At 47.1% G+C, this 17,070-nt stretch overlaps 3 protein-coding genes across 5 annotated transcripts in view; 1 reads left to right on the top strand and 2 right to left on the bottom strand.

The window, feature by feature from the left end:
- Positions 1 to 275: 275 nt before the first annotated feature.
- Positions 276 to 4,907, bottom strand: LOC118788108 (ceroid-lipofuscinosis neuronal protein 6 homolog). 3 transcript variants are annotated; one of them, XM_036543981.1, is made up of 8 exons: positions 4,833 to 4,907; positions 4,046 to 4,136; positions 3,126 to 3,243; positions 2,204 to 2,302; positions 1,783 to 1,971; positions 1,269 to 1,324; positions 827 to 949; positions 276 to 600 (listed from the first exon to the last, which is right to left on the bottom strand). In XM_036543981.1, exons 2-8 carry the CDS (start codon positions 4,102 to 4,104, stop codon positions 330 to 332), a joined length of 915 nt encoding a protein of 304 aa, XP_036399874.1. In that variant the 5' UTR covers positions 4,105 to 4,136; positions 4,833 to 4,907; the 3' UTR covers positions 276 to 329. The 3 variants fall into 3 exon arrangements, with proteins under 3 accessions (XP_036399874.1, XP_036399872.1, XP_036399871.1); XM_036543979.1 differs by having other exon boundaries at positions 4,376 to 4,899; XM_036543978.1 differs by lacking the exons at positions 4,046 to 4,136; positions 4,833 to 4,907 and having other exon boundaries at positions 3,126 to 3,467.
- A 1,570-nt stretch (positions 4,908 to 6,477) lies between these two features.
- On the top strand, positions 6,478 to 9,907 carry LOC118788046 (protein fem-1 homolog B). Its single transcript, XM_036543880.1, has 2 exons — positions 6,478 to 7,178; positions 7,743 to 9,907. The coding sequence occupies exons 1-2, from the start codon at positions 6,931 to 6,933 to the stop codon at positions 9,376 to 9,378; spliced, it is 1,884 nt and encodes a 627-aa protein (XP_036399773.1). The 5' UTR covers positions 6,478 to 6,930; the 3' UTR covers positions 9,379 to 9,907.
- A 2,134-nt stretch (positions 9,908 to 12,041) lies between these two features.
- Positions 12,042 to 17,070, bottom strand: part of itga11a (integrin, alpha 11a) — a 39,698-nt gene continuing 34,669 nt past the window's right edge. The window contains exons 22-30 of the mRNA XM_036543814.1: positions 15,888 to 15,964; positions 15,527 to 15,610; positions 15,292 to 15,382; positions 15,008 to 15,121; positions 14,536 to 14,622; positions 14,286 to 14,396; positions 13,696 to 13,791; positions 12,921 to 13,034; positions 12,042 to 12,670 (exon numbers count right to left, since the gene is read on the bottom strand). Coding sequence (XP_036399707.1) covers positions 12,596 to 12,670; positions 12,921 to 13,034; positions 13,696 to 13,791; positions 14,286 to 14,396; positions 14,536 to 14,622; positions 15,008 to 15,121; positions 15,292 to 15,382; positions 15,527 to 15,610; positions 15,888 to 15,964 — 849 coding nt within the window. The 3' untranslated portion in view covers positions 12,042 to 12,595. The remainder of the gene's footprint in view (positions 12,671 to 12,920; positions 13,035 to 13,695; positions 13,792 to 14,285; positions 14,397 to 14,535; positions 14,623 to 15,007; positions 15,122 to 15,291; positions 15,383 to 15,526; positions 15,611 to 15,887; positions 15,965 to 17,070) is intronic.

The raw sequence follows: 17,070 nt of genomic DNA on the forward strand, positions 1-17,070 counted from the left end.
GCAGTGCCCAGTCTGGGTACCACACCCACATGGCAGGATGTGTTCAGGATGCAAGAGGGGCTTAGAATTACAGCAATAACTGCTCAACCAATCAAAATATGAACTGGAAAAGTCACAGTCGGGTTCAAAGGGTCAGAGGTCACTCCAGAATTGGAAAAGCTGCTTGATGTCTGGAACTTCTGTAAAGAGCACAGTTAATTGTCTGTCGTTTGTTGTTGCAGACAATGGCAGCAGCTCCCCCCCCTCTCTCACTCCATATAGCACATGCTGCTGTGTTCAACTGTGATTGGCTGCAGGCTTCCTCTGAAGTGCAGGGTGTCTGTGATTGGCTACAGCCTGTCTCTGAGGTGCAGGGTGTAAAAGGCCCAGGGTTCTGGTACATAGATGATCCCTGGATACTTTCTGCGCAGGACGGGGTCGTCCCACAGCCAGGCCACCCACACAGCCACCAGAGCCAGCGTGATGCCAAAGCTGTAGAGCAGGAAGAGGCCATTGCTGTCGGGGGCAAAGCCCTTCCGCTTCTGCTGCATCACCGTGGCTACCATGACCACCAGCGTGACAAAGAAGAGGATGAAGATCTGGCCCTCTGTCACAAGGTACCTAAACGAGAGAGAGAGGAGACTGAAGTCATGCTGTCTGTCACACTCACACTCACACACACAAACATACATCCACACTAACACATGCCTATATACATACACTCACACATACGTTTACACATACATAAAGATTTGCACACAACCCAGCAGCATCCATACTCATGGAGACACAGAATATGAGAACTGATCTTACTAAAGGCTCAGCTATAACAGCGTCACATACTGACCAGTAGTAGACAGCACTGGGCCCCAGCAGCAGCCAGGCAGAGCGGGGCATCCGCTTCTCCTCATGGGCGTGTGTGAAGCAGCCGGTGAAGAAAAGGAAGAAGATGAGAAAGAAGGGAACATACCTGCAGAAAAGGGAGGAGTGGAGGAGGGGCACACAGTCAGATCCCAGACTGTTACCCGGTTCCCTAAATCCTTTTTATATGACAATGCACGTGTTATGCACCCATTATTTTTGCTTATGGAAGTAACTGTTTGGTTCAGCTCTGTGGTGAAAAATGTCCGCTATTCATCAACTGGGTGAACCTATGGGCAGTGGTTGAGAAGAGTTAGCCCCCTCTCCTTCACTATAAACCACTGTGAGGTCTTAAAAGGGGTTGAAAATAATATAGACAGTTACAGTTATGCAAAGTTATACAGTTCAACGTTAAGGTTAACACTTACCACATTGTATGGCCGAGGTTTTCATCATAGTAGTACAAAAGTTCAAATGAGTCAATCTGTTGAAGAGCAAACTTTCAGTCAATTTACACCATCTATATACACCATGCACTGGAGAACAGCTTTTTGGTGTCTGCCTTTTGTAGTAACACTTCCCCTACACACAAACTTCTCCTAAATTACATCACACCGGGTATGTGCTTCTCAGCCATATCCAGGGCAACTTACAGAGCTCACATTTTACGCAATGTCCCCTTCAAAGAACCACTGCAGAGCACTCTGGTCTACAGTAGGAGAGTGCTGTAGCCCAGGGTTCAAACCTGCTACGTTCTCCCTACAAAATGTGTTTCCTCACTACAATGGCTTTTTGATTTTTGGTTATGCAGTGTGTGCATGACTGGAGGGGTGCCCACAGCATAGTGTAGACAGGTGTGGTGCAGGTGTAGTTGAGGTGTAGTGTTGTTACAGTGCTGGTGCAGTGCTAGTGTAGCACAGGTGTGGTAGTGATGCGCTGTACCAGCGTGGCAGGCTGCAGGTTCTTGATGATGGGGTTCTCTCTGACAGACAGGTGCAGCTGGTAGCCGCTCAGGATGAGACGGTGGTTGATGGAATCTCCCACCAGGTGGATGCTGGCGCCCATGACGAAGGTGATGATGCACAGGTAGACTGCCGAGCGAGACAGCGCCCGGGGGCTTCGCTCGATCAGCTGACCGCAGAGAGACACGCATGTTACACTTATCACAGGAGCAATAACAGCATGCTGATGCTACTGAACAGCCAGAACCACAGTACAAATGCATTCAGCTGATGAATAGCTGAAATAACGCAACCTGTAAGGACACAGTGTCCAATAACTACCCCTTATGAGGGACACGTGTCACTGTGGAGTAGTATGACTCCATTACAGATAAGTGAGAGGATGATGGGGGATGCCTCACCTTGAGCAGCAGAAAGGGGGTGATGACATTGTAGGCCATGTGGAAGTAGTCTCCAGCACTGGGCTTGTTGAGGGGAAACCATTCCAGAGGGAGGGCAATCTGGAGCCGCAGGGAGAAAGATGTCGCAGATGTTTGCCTCTGTTATTTAGGCAATAAAACCAAGAAGCTCAACAGACATTTCCATTCACTTGGGTTCCATCCCAGCTGTGCCATCATTTGATGATGACCTGGAGGCCACAGCAGTGGAAGGGCCAGGGTCCTCTCACATCAATGCTCTCAGGCAACCAGCGATTAGTTTGGCACTTGAAAGTTCCTTGGTTAATATCAACAGAGTAGCACCCATCCTCCAACGAGCACCCACTCTGCTGTACACCAAAAATTTGCAGGGCTGCATGCAAGTATATTGAAAAATGGCATTCATTTATTCTTAGCTCTGCTTAATTTACAAGTACAGCTTCAAGATGCCATCCTCAGAGACTTCACAAAGACACCTCTGAACCCCCCATCACTGCTTGAATGAAACCAGGTCATCAATTAATAAATAGCCAGCAAACTCAATTTTCAACCTGGATAAAAAGTAAACATTTGGGTACAGTTACAGATCAGCCGATCACCTTCCTGTAATTCTGCGTTTCCAGGACAGCCATGTTGCCATCTTGGCTTGTTCAAACAAAAAAGAAAAGAAATCAGCATCACATTTTTTCTTTTCCTTTGCACCAGAGATTTAGGACCATAAATAGACACAGGAAGACAGAGATGGAGAGAAAGAGACAAGGAGAGTGAGAGTGAGAGAGAGAGGCAGAGAGAGAGAGGAGGGTGGGGGATACAGTTAGCCAACAACACGCTTTTAGGCATGCAAGCATGCATACACATACAGACACACAGTTGTGTTTCTTCTATACACAGTCCAATAAACTCTCACCATGACAATGGGTCTCCCAAAGTCCAGCACCCAGTTCTGCACAGTGAAGCAGAACCAGAGGTCCAGGTGAAATGAGGAATTCTTCAATGATGAGTCTTTTTCACTGGAGTCATTTTGGCTAGAGGCACAAACACACAATGCGTTCTTCATTACCTCCACACACTCCTGATCACAAGGGCATGAGACCTCCATGGTTCCACAGTCTCTGCATGCAGTAAAGCCAAGTGTAAAGGTGGCGTAAAGTTCCACAGCAGTGAGGCTTGTGGAACAGTGAAACCCAGCCTCTTTAAGCTTCACACTTGTGTACCACATTCCAGTGTTCACTGTGTGAATGTCCTGTCATTGAAAGCATACATCTGTTAGAATAAAAACAATGGTTGATTAACCATCTGCTCTCCTTTTACGGGTCTTTATTCAATGCAGTGCATAATGACTAAGTACACTAAAGGCTCTTCAATATATAGAGTGAACACCTGAGAATTGAAGTGGCATAGAGTAGTGAAAGAGTCACAGTACCCCCTGCTGGTTGGTATAGTACAATGCATAAATCCAACAACCTTTCTCCTACTTCAATCCCCTTCTTGGCTATGTTGTTGTAGAGCAGCATTTCCCAAACCTCTCCTGGAGGACCCCTTGTCCTGACCTGCATGTTTTAGATCCATTTAATGCATTAGAACACTCTAATCAAACTACAGTGGAGGATGGACAATTCACTGTGATCAGTATGACCATAATTCACTGACCATCTAGTACAATATAATGTAGGGAATGGTGGCATTCCATCACATGGGATACAATCCCTAAGATTAAGACCCGGGACTTTCGCTCTGCCTGCATGAGGTGATAAAACACATTGATGTGGCGTAAAATGCATCGGGTATTTAAACATGCGGTCATGTAAATGAACTTTTCTCTCAGACCTCGTGATGTCAGCGGATGGCTGAATTGAGTTCTGTCGCTTCCGAACTGTTGGCTGCATGACTGCTCCCCTGCACCTCAGCCGCCTGCGTCCTGCATGCAAGCAAAGTTCTCATAAGACAACACATTACTGCCAATGCGATGGTGCTGCTCGTTAACTCAGTTAAATGGTTGCATACCTAACCAAATAATTTAGAGCAAAACTTATTGGCTCGCTTCGTACTCGGCTGTAGCAACACGCGTAGTCTACACCTCAATTTGCTTTTAAGCAGACTCCAACTAGCGGCATCTGGGATAAACCTTATTTGATAGCAGCCTGCAACAATACTGACCTTACACCACTGCTTAACTTCCTCTTCTGATGTCACTTGCTACCAGGAGTTATCCAGGAAGCAGTAACCTGATTTTGTTGGATTTTGAGTTAAGTGATCCTGTAAAAATCTGTATCGCAGCCCGGTCCAACACGATGACACACAAATTCTTCCCCAAAATGTATCGGACTGTCAGCCGAAGGCAGGCAGTGGGTTATGTTGTTTACCGCCAGCACCACAACATATTGAATCCGCGTGGTTTTAGGTTTTAACACTTCTCTTTGTTTATCCACTTTTTGCCAGGGATACTTGTGTGGTAAGGTTATTAGCTAAAGTATCAAACTACTCAAATTCAAACCCAAGAGTGTAAAATGGTGCCAATAAAACTACGCCCGTGAAACAGTACTCTGATGAGTATTGAATAAAAACAGAATAAAACTGGTGTATCCTTTTGGCTACAGACAATCCTTGCTCATACCTATTGCTGAGGAATACTTTGAATTCAGCAGTTTCGTACACGGAGGTGTTCATCAGTGGCGGGATTACTTCCTGTACACACTGACAATTCATTGACATGCACAACTACCCGGTGACAGTTATTGGCTCAGCCGTATTGCATGACAGCCGCCACAGCAAATAGGCGTCTTGGACTCCACAGGCCTCGTCCACAATGTCACACTGCAGGTTTTATGTAAAAAGGAAGAATCGGTAAAATTACAGGTTGACTGTCAAACATTATGGAAATAAGAGGGTTTTTGTTTGTTTGTTTTTAGAAGGAGACAATAATAACGTGAAGGATGTTTGTTAAAACCAACGATGACACAGATGAGTCAGCACGTTAGCCTCTGATTAGCCAAACATACAATATTACAGTCAGATTAGCCAGCGCTTTCGTCTCTGATTGGTCGGCTGCACGACGTGAACACATATTTTAATTCCAAGCCGTTGTAGGGAGTCCCTACAACGGAATTTCAGGAACAAAATGTATCCCTTTAAACCAACGTTTCCCAAACCTTTCCTGGAGGACCCCTTGTCCTGCATGTTTTAGATCTCTCCCTGCTCCAACAGAGCTGATTCGACAAGGGGTCCTCCAGGAGAGGTTTGGGAAATGCTAATGTAGATGATAGATTACAATTGGATTGGAATAGAAAATGTAGATTGAGGTATGTAAAGGTAAACATATATGGAAGGCATATTAGAGATGTATTTTAAGTGACACTGAAAAATAACTACTTAAACTGTGAAAGGCTAAATATAAAAGATGAAAACTGATTCAAAGGGAAGATAAAACTGAAAAATAAACACATGCAAGAATATGACAACACTGAATGTTTCATTTGACTTTTTTTTTTCCTTTTTATGTCTTCACTCTTCTTTAGTGCCATCTTATTTTTTGTCAATCCCATTTTATTGTTCAGTTCTTCCTAGATCAAGTCAAGTTTGGCTTCTTTACAATAATTGTAAAATCAGGCATTCTACAGATTTTTTTTTACTCATATTCTATGGCATTTGGTTCTGTGAATACTTATGGCTAGCCTGACTATTGTAAGATGTATTGGTTTTACAGCAGTGTGCCCCATTATCATTGATATCGAGAGAATACCCACTCATTATAGTGTTACAAAAGTATTGAAAATGGTATAATTTAAAGAAATGTGATTTGCTATTAAGTAATAAAGTCAGTTCTTAATTGCAGAAAATCTTTAGTGAACTTTAAGATTTTTATCTCAGCAATCAAGAAAATGGTTGGGGCCTTTCATTGAAATTCAGTACTTGGTACTAAATATTTATCATAATATCATACAAACTATAACTGATCAAATAAAATACATAACATTATCATTTAACTCTTCCTTTTGTCCTAAAAACTTGCATTCTTCCCAGGACAGCCTGTGGTTGAGACAGCTTCCTGGGCCCAAGACGCCATATTGGAGTGGCCGCAGTGCGGGAGCACCATTGCCGGTCTAAAAATATACACGTCATTGGCTTTACATCCTGGGCACAGTGGCAAAGGTGAAAGGTGTCCTACAGTCGCAAGAGAAAAACATCAATAAAAAGACGGCCACACTGCCATTCTTCTGTGAACACTTATATTGGCTGTTAAACTAGCTTAGACTAAAATATTGTACTTGGCTAGATAGTATGAGCTACGTGAAGTCTGAGCATGCGTTTGCGAACGTTATCTCTGTTTTTCAAATCTTGTTTAGCTAGCTGCTAAACACTCTAGCTACGTTAGCCAACTAGCTAACGTTACTCGATTTAGCTAGCTAGCTGCTAACTAGTTGTGTATCAAGCTAGCGAAACAAACTCCGTGGGTTTCAGCGAAACGAGTATTTCTAGTTTGCTGCCAAACGAAATCGCGAAGCGGACTAAAAAGAAACTAGATATCCCGGCCAGAGTAACAAGCTGTAACAACTTCTCTGGCTTGCTAGGTTCTAGCAAACCCGCAGAGATGTTTTTTGCGTGAAAGCCGGGGTTTCTGTTGGTATTTTAATGGGAGGCGGGCTGCGTTGTGGCGAAGCTCGTCGGCGTTTTTTGCGAAGGAAACGGAGGTGCCGCCGTCCAGGTTGGCCTGAATGGAGACGCTTGCCGACTATGTGTACAAGGCGGCCAGCGAGGGCCGAGTCCTGACATTGGCCGCCCTGCTGCTCAACCATTCGGAGGCCGACACATACCATCTGCTAAGTTATGTGACCCAGCATGCCGGCCAGCGCTCGACTCCTCTCATCATCGCCGCCCGGAACGGGCACGCCAAGGTTGTGAGGCTGCTGCTAGACCACTACCGAGTTGACACCGAGCAGACGGGCACCGTACGATTCGACGGGTTAGTTCATTGTAACACTTTACGTGTCCAGTTTAGACTGTGTTTTCTGTCCTTTATGTAATGTCTTTGTATTGAACTTTATTGATTTTGTATTGATCTTTATTGAACTTTATAGGACCTTTGTTATTTGATAAAAGATTGTCACCTAATTGATCAGACAGGAGTGCGTATAATGTTGTGTAAGACATGCTTTAGCGTCTAGGAAACTTTCTAGGCTTTTCACTCTACTTCCAAGCTTTGTACTACTTTTGAGTATTTTTTAGAAAATACAGCCAGTGTGCACTCTTTTGTCTGGATTAGTACATAATGTGTGACGACTACTTTGAAGTGAATCGGTTGTTTTCCAGTTTCAACAGCCGTATTGTAGCTCTCTTATACCTCGCACTGTGTCATTACATTACATTACATTGAATGAAATGAATGAATGTAGTGTCATGTCCAAAAATTCAATATGGTTAATTAGCATTACCTTAAAATACATTATTGCCCAAGCAAAGGTTTTGGAATGAATGGCTTTTAATAATCACTATAAGTAAAATGAACCTTTGTGAAACTCTCTCTCAGATATGTTATTGACGGTGCCACAGCGTTGTGGTGTGCAGCTGGAGCGGGGCACTTTGAGGTGGTGCGCCTGCTGGTGCTGCACAACGCCAACGTGAACCACACCACGGTCACCAACTCCACCCCGCTGAGGGCGGCCTGCTTCGACGGCCGCCTGGATATCGTGCGCTTCCTGGTGGACCACCAGGCCGACATCAGCATCGCCAACAAGTACGACAACACCTGCCTGATGATCGCCGCCTACAAGGGCCACACGGACGTGGTGCGCTTCCTGATGCAGCGGGGCGCCGACCCGGACGCCCGGGCGCACTGCGGCGCCACCGCCCTGCACTTCGCCGCCGAGGCCGGCCACCTGGACATCGTCAAGGAGCTGGTGCGCTGCCAGGCCGCCATGGCGACCAACGGGCACGGCATGACGCCGCTGAAGGTGGCGGCGGAGAGCTGCAAGGCCGACGTGGTGGAGCTGCTGCTGTCGCACGCCGACTGCGACCCCAAGAGCCGCATCGAGGCCCTGGAGCTGCTGGGCGCCTCCTTTGCCAACGACCGCGAGAACTACGACGTCCTCAAGACCTACCACTACCTGTACCTGGCCATGCTGGAGCGGCACCGGGACCTGGCCAACGTCATCGTCAAGGAGACGCTGCCGCCCATCGAGGCGTACGGCGGGCGGCGGGAGTGCCGCACGCCGCAGGAGCTGGAGGCCATCCGGCAGGACCGCGACGCGCTGCACATGGAGGGCCTGATCGTGCGCGAGCGCATCCTGGGCTCCGACAACATCGACGTCTCGCACCCCATCATCTACCGCGGCGCCGTCTACGCCGACAACATGGAGTTCGACCGCTGCATCCGCCTCTGGCTGCACGCGCTGCTGCTGCGGCAGAAGGGCAACCGCAACACGCACAAGGACCTGCTGCGCTTCGCCCAGGTCTTCTCGCAGATGATCCACCTGAGCGAGCCGGTGCGGGCGCGCGACGTGGAGCGCGTGCTGCGCTGCAGCGTGCTGGAGATCGAGCGCAGCATGTCGCGCGTGGCCGCCGCGCAGGAGCCCGACCTGCACACCGCCATGGACAACTACGAGTCCAACCTCTTCACCTTCCTCTACCTGGTGTGCATCTCCACCAAGACGCAGTGCGGCGAGGAGGAGCGGGCGCTGGTCAACAAGCAGATCTACAACCTGCTGCAGCTGGACCCGCGCTCCCGCGACGGCTCCTCCCTGCTGCACCTAGCCATCAGCTCCAGCACGCCCGTCGACGACTTCCACACCAATGACGTGTGCAGCTTCCCCAACGCACAGGTCACCAAGCTGCTGCTGGACTGCGGCGCCCGCGTCAACGCCGTGGACCACGAGGGCAACAGCCCGCTGCACGTCATCGTGCAGTACAACCGGCCCATCAGCGACTTCCTCACGCTGCACGCCATCATCATCAGCCTGGTGGAGGCGGGCGCGCACACGGACATGACCAACAAGCAGAAGAAGACGCCGCTGGACAAGAGCACCACCGGCGTCTCGGAGATCCTGCTCAAGACGCAGATGAAGATGAGCCTCAAGTGCCTGGCGGCGCGCGCCGTGCGGCTCCACCAGATCTCCTACCGCAACCAGATCCCCCGGACCCTCGAGGAGTTCGTGGAACTTCATTAATGGGGCGAACACTGCTTTTTCTGAAACTTTTTGTTTTCGAATAAATCAAATGGTGCTGGGGATAATAGCTTTTGAAAAAGCCTGGACGGTTCAACACGTTTTATGTTTATAATAGTTCCTTTTATTTTCTGTTCAGAGCGTCCTGTGTGAGTACCTGCAGTCTGTAATGCCATGTTAATCTCAGTGCTGATGCACTAAACCATCTACGTTAGGAGTGAGAGGAATGAGATGGAGCTTTGGAATGGAGCAGCCCTGACGAAAGGGCATGAAAAGCTTTAACACCCGAGTGGTGACAGCCATGCTCTGACACAGCCCACCACCAGGGTGGCGCCCCTCCAGGCTTCCACTTCAGCACAGAATGTTTCCACTGGGGGCCAAATTTTCAAACAAGAAGTTGTAGCTAGTCAACCATATGTTTTTTTTTTTGCCTTCTCGCCTTTTTGTTTGTGCCACTGAACAGCCAATTCCGCTCTCTGTTAGTGCAGAGATGACAGCCAGAGACTGCGCTTGTGCGCATGTGTGTGTGTGTGTGTGTGTGTGTGTGTGTGTGTGTGTGTGTGTGTGTGTGTGTTAGAGGGATTCAACTCAGTAAAGGTGACGAGTGTGTTAGTTTGAGCTCAGTAGAGATGGTGTGTGTGTGTGTATGTGTGCATTAGAGCGGTTGAGCTCAGTAGAGATGAGCTGCATGTGTGTTATAGAGATTGAGATGGTATATATGTGTGTGTGTGTGAGGGACAGAGAGCATGAGCATTCTGGAAAGACACACAGGTGAATGTGTAGGGGGGAGAGTGTACGTCAGTCACAGGGTACCATTTATAACCTCATTAGAACTGTCATTACCCCTCTGTCTTACACATGCTTCTTTCATTTATTTCCAAGGTGACATTAGAGCGAATGATTTTTAAACTTCTTACTATGGATTTTGGTAAGCTCTAATGACATTTTACATATCAAATATTTAAGATTTAATTGGAAAACTACTTTTTGTTTGTGTAAATTGTTTCCCACCTCAACAGAATGACAGGAGAATTCAGCATTGAGCAAAATGTTGGATGTGGGCCATTGGGGAATACAAACAGACCTCTTCAGAATGGGATGAACAATATTACTGGACTGCACTTTCCCCTGGAGTTTTTTTTATTATAGCATTATAACAGATATTTTTTAATGTTTATTTAAAGCAGAGTTGATTGAAAATATATTTTTGAAAACTTTATTCACTCTTGAGATACAGAAAATGTCTCTGTTGCAAGACATTCTTCTTTTATATGAGTGAGATGTGCCTGGTGCCGGGGTTTATGAATTTTCTTTCAAAATGAATCTTTTTAATTTTTTTTTCTCGTTTCCTTTAACCCAAGTCTCTGAACGCATGAGGATTGTGGAATGCAGTGATGTCATAACCTGGTTTCATCTAAGAGTAGCTCTCGAGCATGCGGGATTCCAGCGAGGGCGTGGCCTCACTGCGGACAGTGCTGCGCGGTGCCGGTCTCCTGCCGGGTCTCCGGAGCCGGCGCAGCGTTCGGTACCAAACGCACAACCATTTGCTGCGGTAGCCTCACATGAATGTACACGCTTGGGGATGGTGTCCTGTGTGTCATTCACTGTCATTGAGTGTGTAACCAGCCCTCCCCTCTCCCCCCTCCCCCCGAGTTAATGATGAGATTAAAGGTGAAAGTGAAGTTGTGTTCTGGGTGTTTTGGCTGAAAAAGGTTTCCTGCTGGGTTCTTCACTTTAACTGATGCACCAGACTAGCCAGTAGAGCAGTATTTTCAGTGTTGAATTCATTGAAAGAGTTAAGCTAATCATGACTAACATCAGATTGATCATAATGCACGTCTGTAGTTTTTATGGTACTATCATGACTTCACAGCTCACAAGTCAAAACTTGCGTGTCCTTCATGCAGTCTCAATATTAGTGACAACTCAGACACTGCAGTTTTGTGCTTTCTGAACTGTAAACTTTCTTTGCTCCCAAATTTACAGTAAATGTAGCATTACACATTTTTATTCTAAATCAGTAATATTAATATTTACACACTTTTGGCAAGACATGGAAAAATAGGGTAGCAAGGCTTTGAATGTGTCCCTTCCATGCACTGAAGACTTTTAATAGGGAATGATGTGAAAACAACGGACTATAAGTTGGGCTGTTGCAGCATCCCACAGGTCCTGGGTCAGCCTTTTCCAAAGGCAAAGTTGGGCTGTTCCAGTCTCCCATAGGTCCCAGGTCAGTCTTATCTAAAGGCAGAGGAGGGCTGTTCCAGTCTCCCACAGGTCCTGGGTCAGTGATTCCCAAAAGTAGAATAAGTAGAGCTGGCAGCCAGAGTTGTGCAGTGTGCATACCCCTTAGCCAAGGCTACTGAGGTGCAAAGCATGTCAGAGCACAGACTTGAGTCTATCAGAGGTTAAACTTTCCATGTTGCTGTAGTTACAGGTAATGCCATCATACTGACCAGGGGTATGAATCTTTCTTTAGCTGAATATAAAAGGCACTTGGCTATTTACAACATTCAGGTTGTCTTTATATATAAAAAGTGCATCAAAATTGTGTGATCTACATTTAAACCTGAATCAGGTTGGAGATCTCTGGGAAAATCCACAATAAAAATCGGATGCCTTCACAAAGATGTTAGGCAAACTGGATATGGAAAGCAGGAGGGGATGAGAGTGAGGGAAATTCAGGCCATTTCCTGCGTACTCCAAAGAGAGGCTGTACCTCTTCCTGGCACTGTTGAAGGACCCGAGCTGTCCAGTTCACTGCCTGTCTTCAACCACTGAGATGCAGCTAGCACCTGTTGTGGTCACTTGCCTCCAGACATAAGGAATATTGCACAGCATCTCCGTGAGGCACTTAGGATAACGGAAAGATACTTGTGTGTGACATGGTTTTGTAAAGTTTGTTTTTTTTTTATAGAAGGAGGAAAATGAGTGAAGAGGACAGTTGTAGTGAAGGCCTGTTTTCACAGCAGGAGGCTGTTGGTGGAAGAGCACGTAAAAGTAACTCCTCCGAAGGTGGAAACATTAAACACAAGCCTCCCCCTGCCCTGCACAAAGTGGCAGTATAGCAGGGAGACAGCTGATTGGTCCTGAGGTGATGTGTGGGCGGGCTCGGCAGCACAGGGCTGGTTTTGATTGGCAGTTCTCTCACTGTCTCTGAGCCATCATTGGTCTCCGGGCCAGTCCCTGAGCCTGTGGCCTGCTGTGTTTTCTGCCTGTGTTATCGCTCCTCTGCCACCTTCCCGTTGGCCTCCTGTCCCGCCTCCCTACGCCGCTGTCTCTGGAAGAATCCCAGCTGCAGAAAGTGAGAGGACATGGAGTGAATCCACTGCAGTGACAGTAGTCATCCAGCAGGGGGCAGCATGATTCTCTATGAGACCAGCAGGGGGCATGATAAGAAAGCTGTGAGCAGTGAGAAAGCTGCTCTGTTAGACCAGCAGGGGGCAGGATGTTAAACACAAACAGGACAGCCTGGCAGCGGTAGACTGACAGTGCTTCAGTGTAGCAGGGTGATAATGGCCACTCGTGGACACAGGTAAACTTACCTTCCACAGAGCCAGGATGAGCAGGGCCAGCAGCAGCAGGCCCCCCAGTGTGCTGCCAATGATAATCCAGATGGGAATCCTGTAGTCTTCCTCCTTCCTAATCTCCAGGATTATCTATAGAAATGCAATAAATTAACAGGGAGTGGGGCATGGCGGCAAATTGTCATCTGTCTACAGCATGGGCATGCAACAGAAGAAACACCATATTATCATTGAAATAATATTTTTCATTTCGTGACGCTTTCTTTACTTAAGAGAAGAATGTGTTTCATATTTGATGGAACAGCGCAGTCAGAGCCTTCAAGATGGTAGTTACAAGAAACTAAGAGGTCTGGAAGCAAACTAAGCGGAAAAAAATGTTCTGGAGCGAAAGTCAATTTCTCTGCGTGACATTTAAAGCCTCCTAGTTAAGGATCATTCTCAGATTTGCAGAAATTCCACAAATTATGCCTTTAAATCAGCACTGAGTTCATTTTCCGTGTGAGTCATTTCCCTGCATCTTGGTGCAGAATTCAGTTCTGTAATGTGGCTCCCTGCCAGCAGGTGGCAGTAATGCCCTGTGTATCTGAACACTTAGGGCAACACTCTGCTGGTCCGCTTGGTCCTTAAGCTCAACTGTCTGTGCTGTGCACTCTGGTACCTGAGTACAGGGAGGTTCAGCACAGCCTGGGAGGGTAGCCACCTCTCAGCTGATTCTGCTCAGCCCAGTGCTGACCTGTCAGGTGGCTTTACAGGCTATTTTGTGCTGGACTGGAGGGGGCTCTGTGTGACTCACTCGTCTCACTGGCCGGTCCTCATGCAGGAACATAGGGCTGGAGGGATCCAGCTCGATCCACGCGGTTGTCACCAGCTCCACCGTCTTGAACTTCACCTGGGTTAAAGAAAGTATTGATCTGACTCAATTACAGAGACAGAGAGACTGAAGGAGGAAGGTGTGATGGAGAGAGAAAGAGAGGTATACTGTAAAAGAGAAGGGGAATTGTGATACACTGAGAGAGAAGTATATTATGAGAGAGAGGGAGAGGTGGGATAGACTGAGAGGTATACTAAGAGAGAGAGGGGGAGGTGGGATACACAGAGAGAGGTATACTAAGGGAGATAGGGAGAGGTGGGATAGACAGAGAGGTATACTATGAGAGAGGGGGAGGTGGGATACACAGAGAGAGGTATACTAAGGGAGATAAGGAGAGGTGGGATAGACAGAGAGGTATACTATGAGAGAGGGAGAGATGGGACAGACAGAGAGGTATACTATGAGAGAGGGAGAGGTGGGATACACAGAGAGAGGTATACTAAGAGAGAGGGAGAGATGGGATAGACTGAGAGAGATATACTATGAAAGAGGGGAGCACGCAGAGCACTCACAGCATGCAGGGCCTGCAGCTGCAGGGAGCCGCTGATCCGGACGCTCACGTCCCTGTGGGATGGCAGCACCACACTGCACCGGATCAGAACCGTCAAAGTGTTGGACTGATTCTGCACACAGCCACATACAGCCACACACAGCACAGGAGAGGACACACAGCAGCAAATTACCAGGAATATATAGACAGCAGCTAAACATTAGATCAAATCTATGAAAGTAGAGGGCAACTGATGCAGACAGACAGGTTACCAGGTGGGTGAAAGGAGCAAGGTCCTCAGGAGAAGCCAAGCTCTGTGCAACATGGGGGGGAGGCGCCTCGCAGCGAGAGCCGTCTGTCTGATGAGAACCAGTACTGAGTCAGAACACACACACACACACGTCACATATTGTACACATGCAAACACACACACAGTGTACAAAAACATATACACACATATTTTCACATGCACTGTACACATACACACGTCACACACACAAGTCACACACACTGTACACAAACATATATACACAAACCTTCACATGCACTGTACACACACACATCCCTTACATACATCTTAACACATACTGCATTCACATACACACCTGCACGCACATTCACAGGCATATGCACTTACAAAGAACCCCAGCCACAGCAGTAATAACAATGCTGACTAGCTTACTTACAGTCCAATCAATACATCAGTATAAAGCACACTGCTTCTGCAGCATGTACATCTCTCACCTGATCAATATAGTAGTCTGCAATCTGCAAAAACTGGTTCCCGTTCTTTGTCACTTCTGGAATTTCAATATTCAGTTGCAGGTCCTTGACTGGGAAAAAGCCCAGATTCTGGATCTGCCCGTTACACAGGAAGATATACACAACGCCATTGTTAATCAGTCAATTTAAAATCCCTCGAGGGAAGCAGGCATGGGCCTCACACATCCCCCCTCGACACCACACTGCAGACAGGCATGCGGGAATGCCAGGAGTCCCTGTTACTTTGCAGGACAGGTGTGTCTCACCTGGAAGGTAAAGTTGAAAGGAGGGCCTGTGGTGTCCTGCCCCTCCAGGGAGGGGTCTGCTTTGATCTCACAGCGAGATGGGCTTGATTCCCTGCAGGTGTTGGGGGAGGAGCATGTTCACATAAGCACGCTGGTTCAATCATCTCAATCTGGACTGAAAGTGCATCTTCATGTGACAGCAGGGGTTAACTTTCCCTGCAATCTGCCTTTACAGAGATTATAGGAGTGAGCTCACCTGGTGAACAGAAGGTCAGCCTCATATTTCAGCTGATGATAAATGTCATTGGAGTTGTCTGCTGTATTGACTTCCTCCCCTTCACTGTAGAGAATAATGAGCCATTAAGGGTATTTCAGCAATATGGAGAAAGCATTTCAAAGCTAGATATGGTGACGACATTCGGAAGCGGTTCCCGGCTGGATTAGCGTAAATTAAACAGGTGGAATATCAGACCTTTGGCAACAGAAACATTGGCATTGTCTTTCCAATCTCATTCATTATCTTATCTAACCAATCTTACTCTCCAATCTCATCCATTATTCTCTGATTTACAGTCATATGCATCTATGCTTTCCAACCAGAGACACTGTGCTCTCACCTGCTGGCTTCTAAGATGACCCGCACTTGATCCAGGTACACTGAGCGGATGAACTCAAATTCAAGACGGAAGGACACCTACAAGCAGGAGAAGAGAGGAGCACAGACCTTAACACATCTGCACATGGAGTTCATCAAACACAGATACCGTCAGACACAGCAGCCTGAGGGGGATGCTGGGAAGGTGGAAGAGTCTGACAGAGTGAAGCCACCCTATCCAAAGGCTGCTCCCAGCTCTGAGCTCCCTGGTTCAGGTTCCAGCAGTAATAGCAACTGATTTACTCCTGGCTTACAGGGTAAAGACAGCAATAACCTGCATTAAGCCCCTGGCACTGAATGCAGCCGTGTCCTCCAAACCAAGCAGCCAGGAGCACTGTGGATGGAGTTTTGACCTAGCACTCCTCACTTTGTGGAGAAGAATAAAGACAAACTGAGCTCAACAATATAGCAGCAAGACACATACACACAGATACACATTCCTATCAAAAACACACACACCACCACACAGACAGATCACTCACACACTGCCATAATGATAGACACATCAATGCACTCACTACCATAGAGATAGATACACCAATGCACTCTCACACTACCACAGAGATACATATACTGATGCTCACAGACATTACCATAGAGACAGATACACCTATGCACAGGCATATTACCATAGGGACAGGTATACTGATACACACAAACAATACCATAGAGATGGATACACCAGCGCACTCCCACACTACCAGAGAAAGGGATATATCAATGCAAACACACAGTACCACAGAGACAGATATATAGACACTCACAGAGACTACCATAAATATGGATACATCAATGCACACACACTAACATAGAGATATTTATACCAGTGCATTTATACGTTACCATAGAGATAGATACACCAATGCTCACAGACACACATTCTGCATGGCCACAGGAGGCAGCGAGGGGTCACCCTGTTCTCTCAGGGTGACCCCCATATGTGCCTGCTGGGTGCACAGGAATTTCGATTGAACACGGGTTGCTTATTTCAGACAGAGCCCAGATCCGCTGAGATACAAAGCTACTGCATGTTGAATGCTTTCAGTTTTAAACGAATTGCTGCTCATATAGCTGGCATTACATATTTCAGAGGAATGCTAGCTGTGTGTACGCCTGACCAAAATGGTATGCGTAAGAGCGCTGGG

Source organism: Megalops cyprinoides, chromosome 13 (genome assembly GCF_013368585.1).
Source record: "Megalops cyprinoides isolate fMegCyp1 chromosome 13, fMegCyp1.pri, whole genome shotgun sequence".
Taxonomy (NCBI): Eukaryota; Metazoa; Chordata; class Actinopteri; order Elopiformes; family Megalopidae; genus Megalops; species Megalops cyprinoides.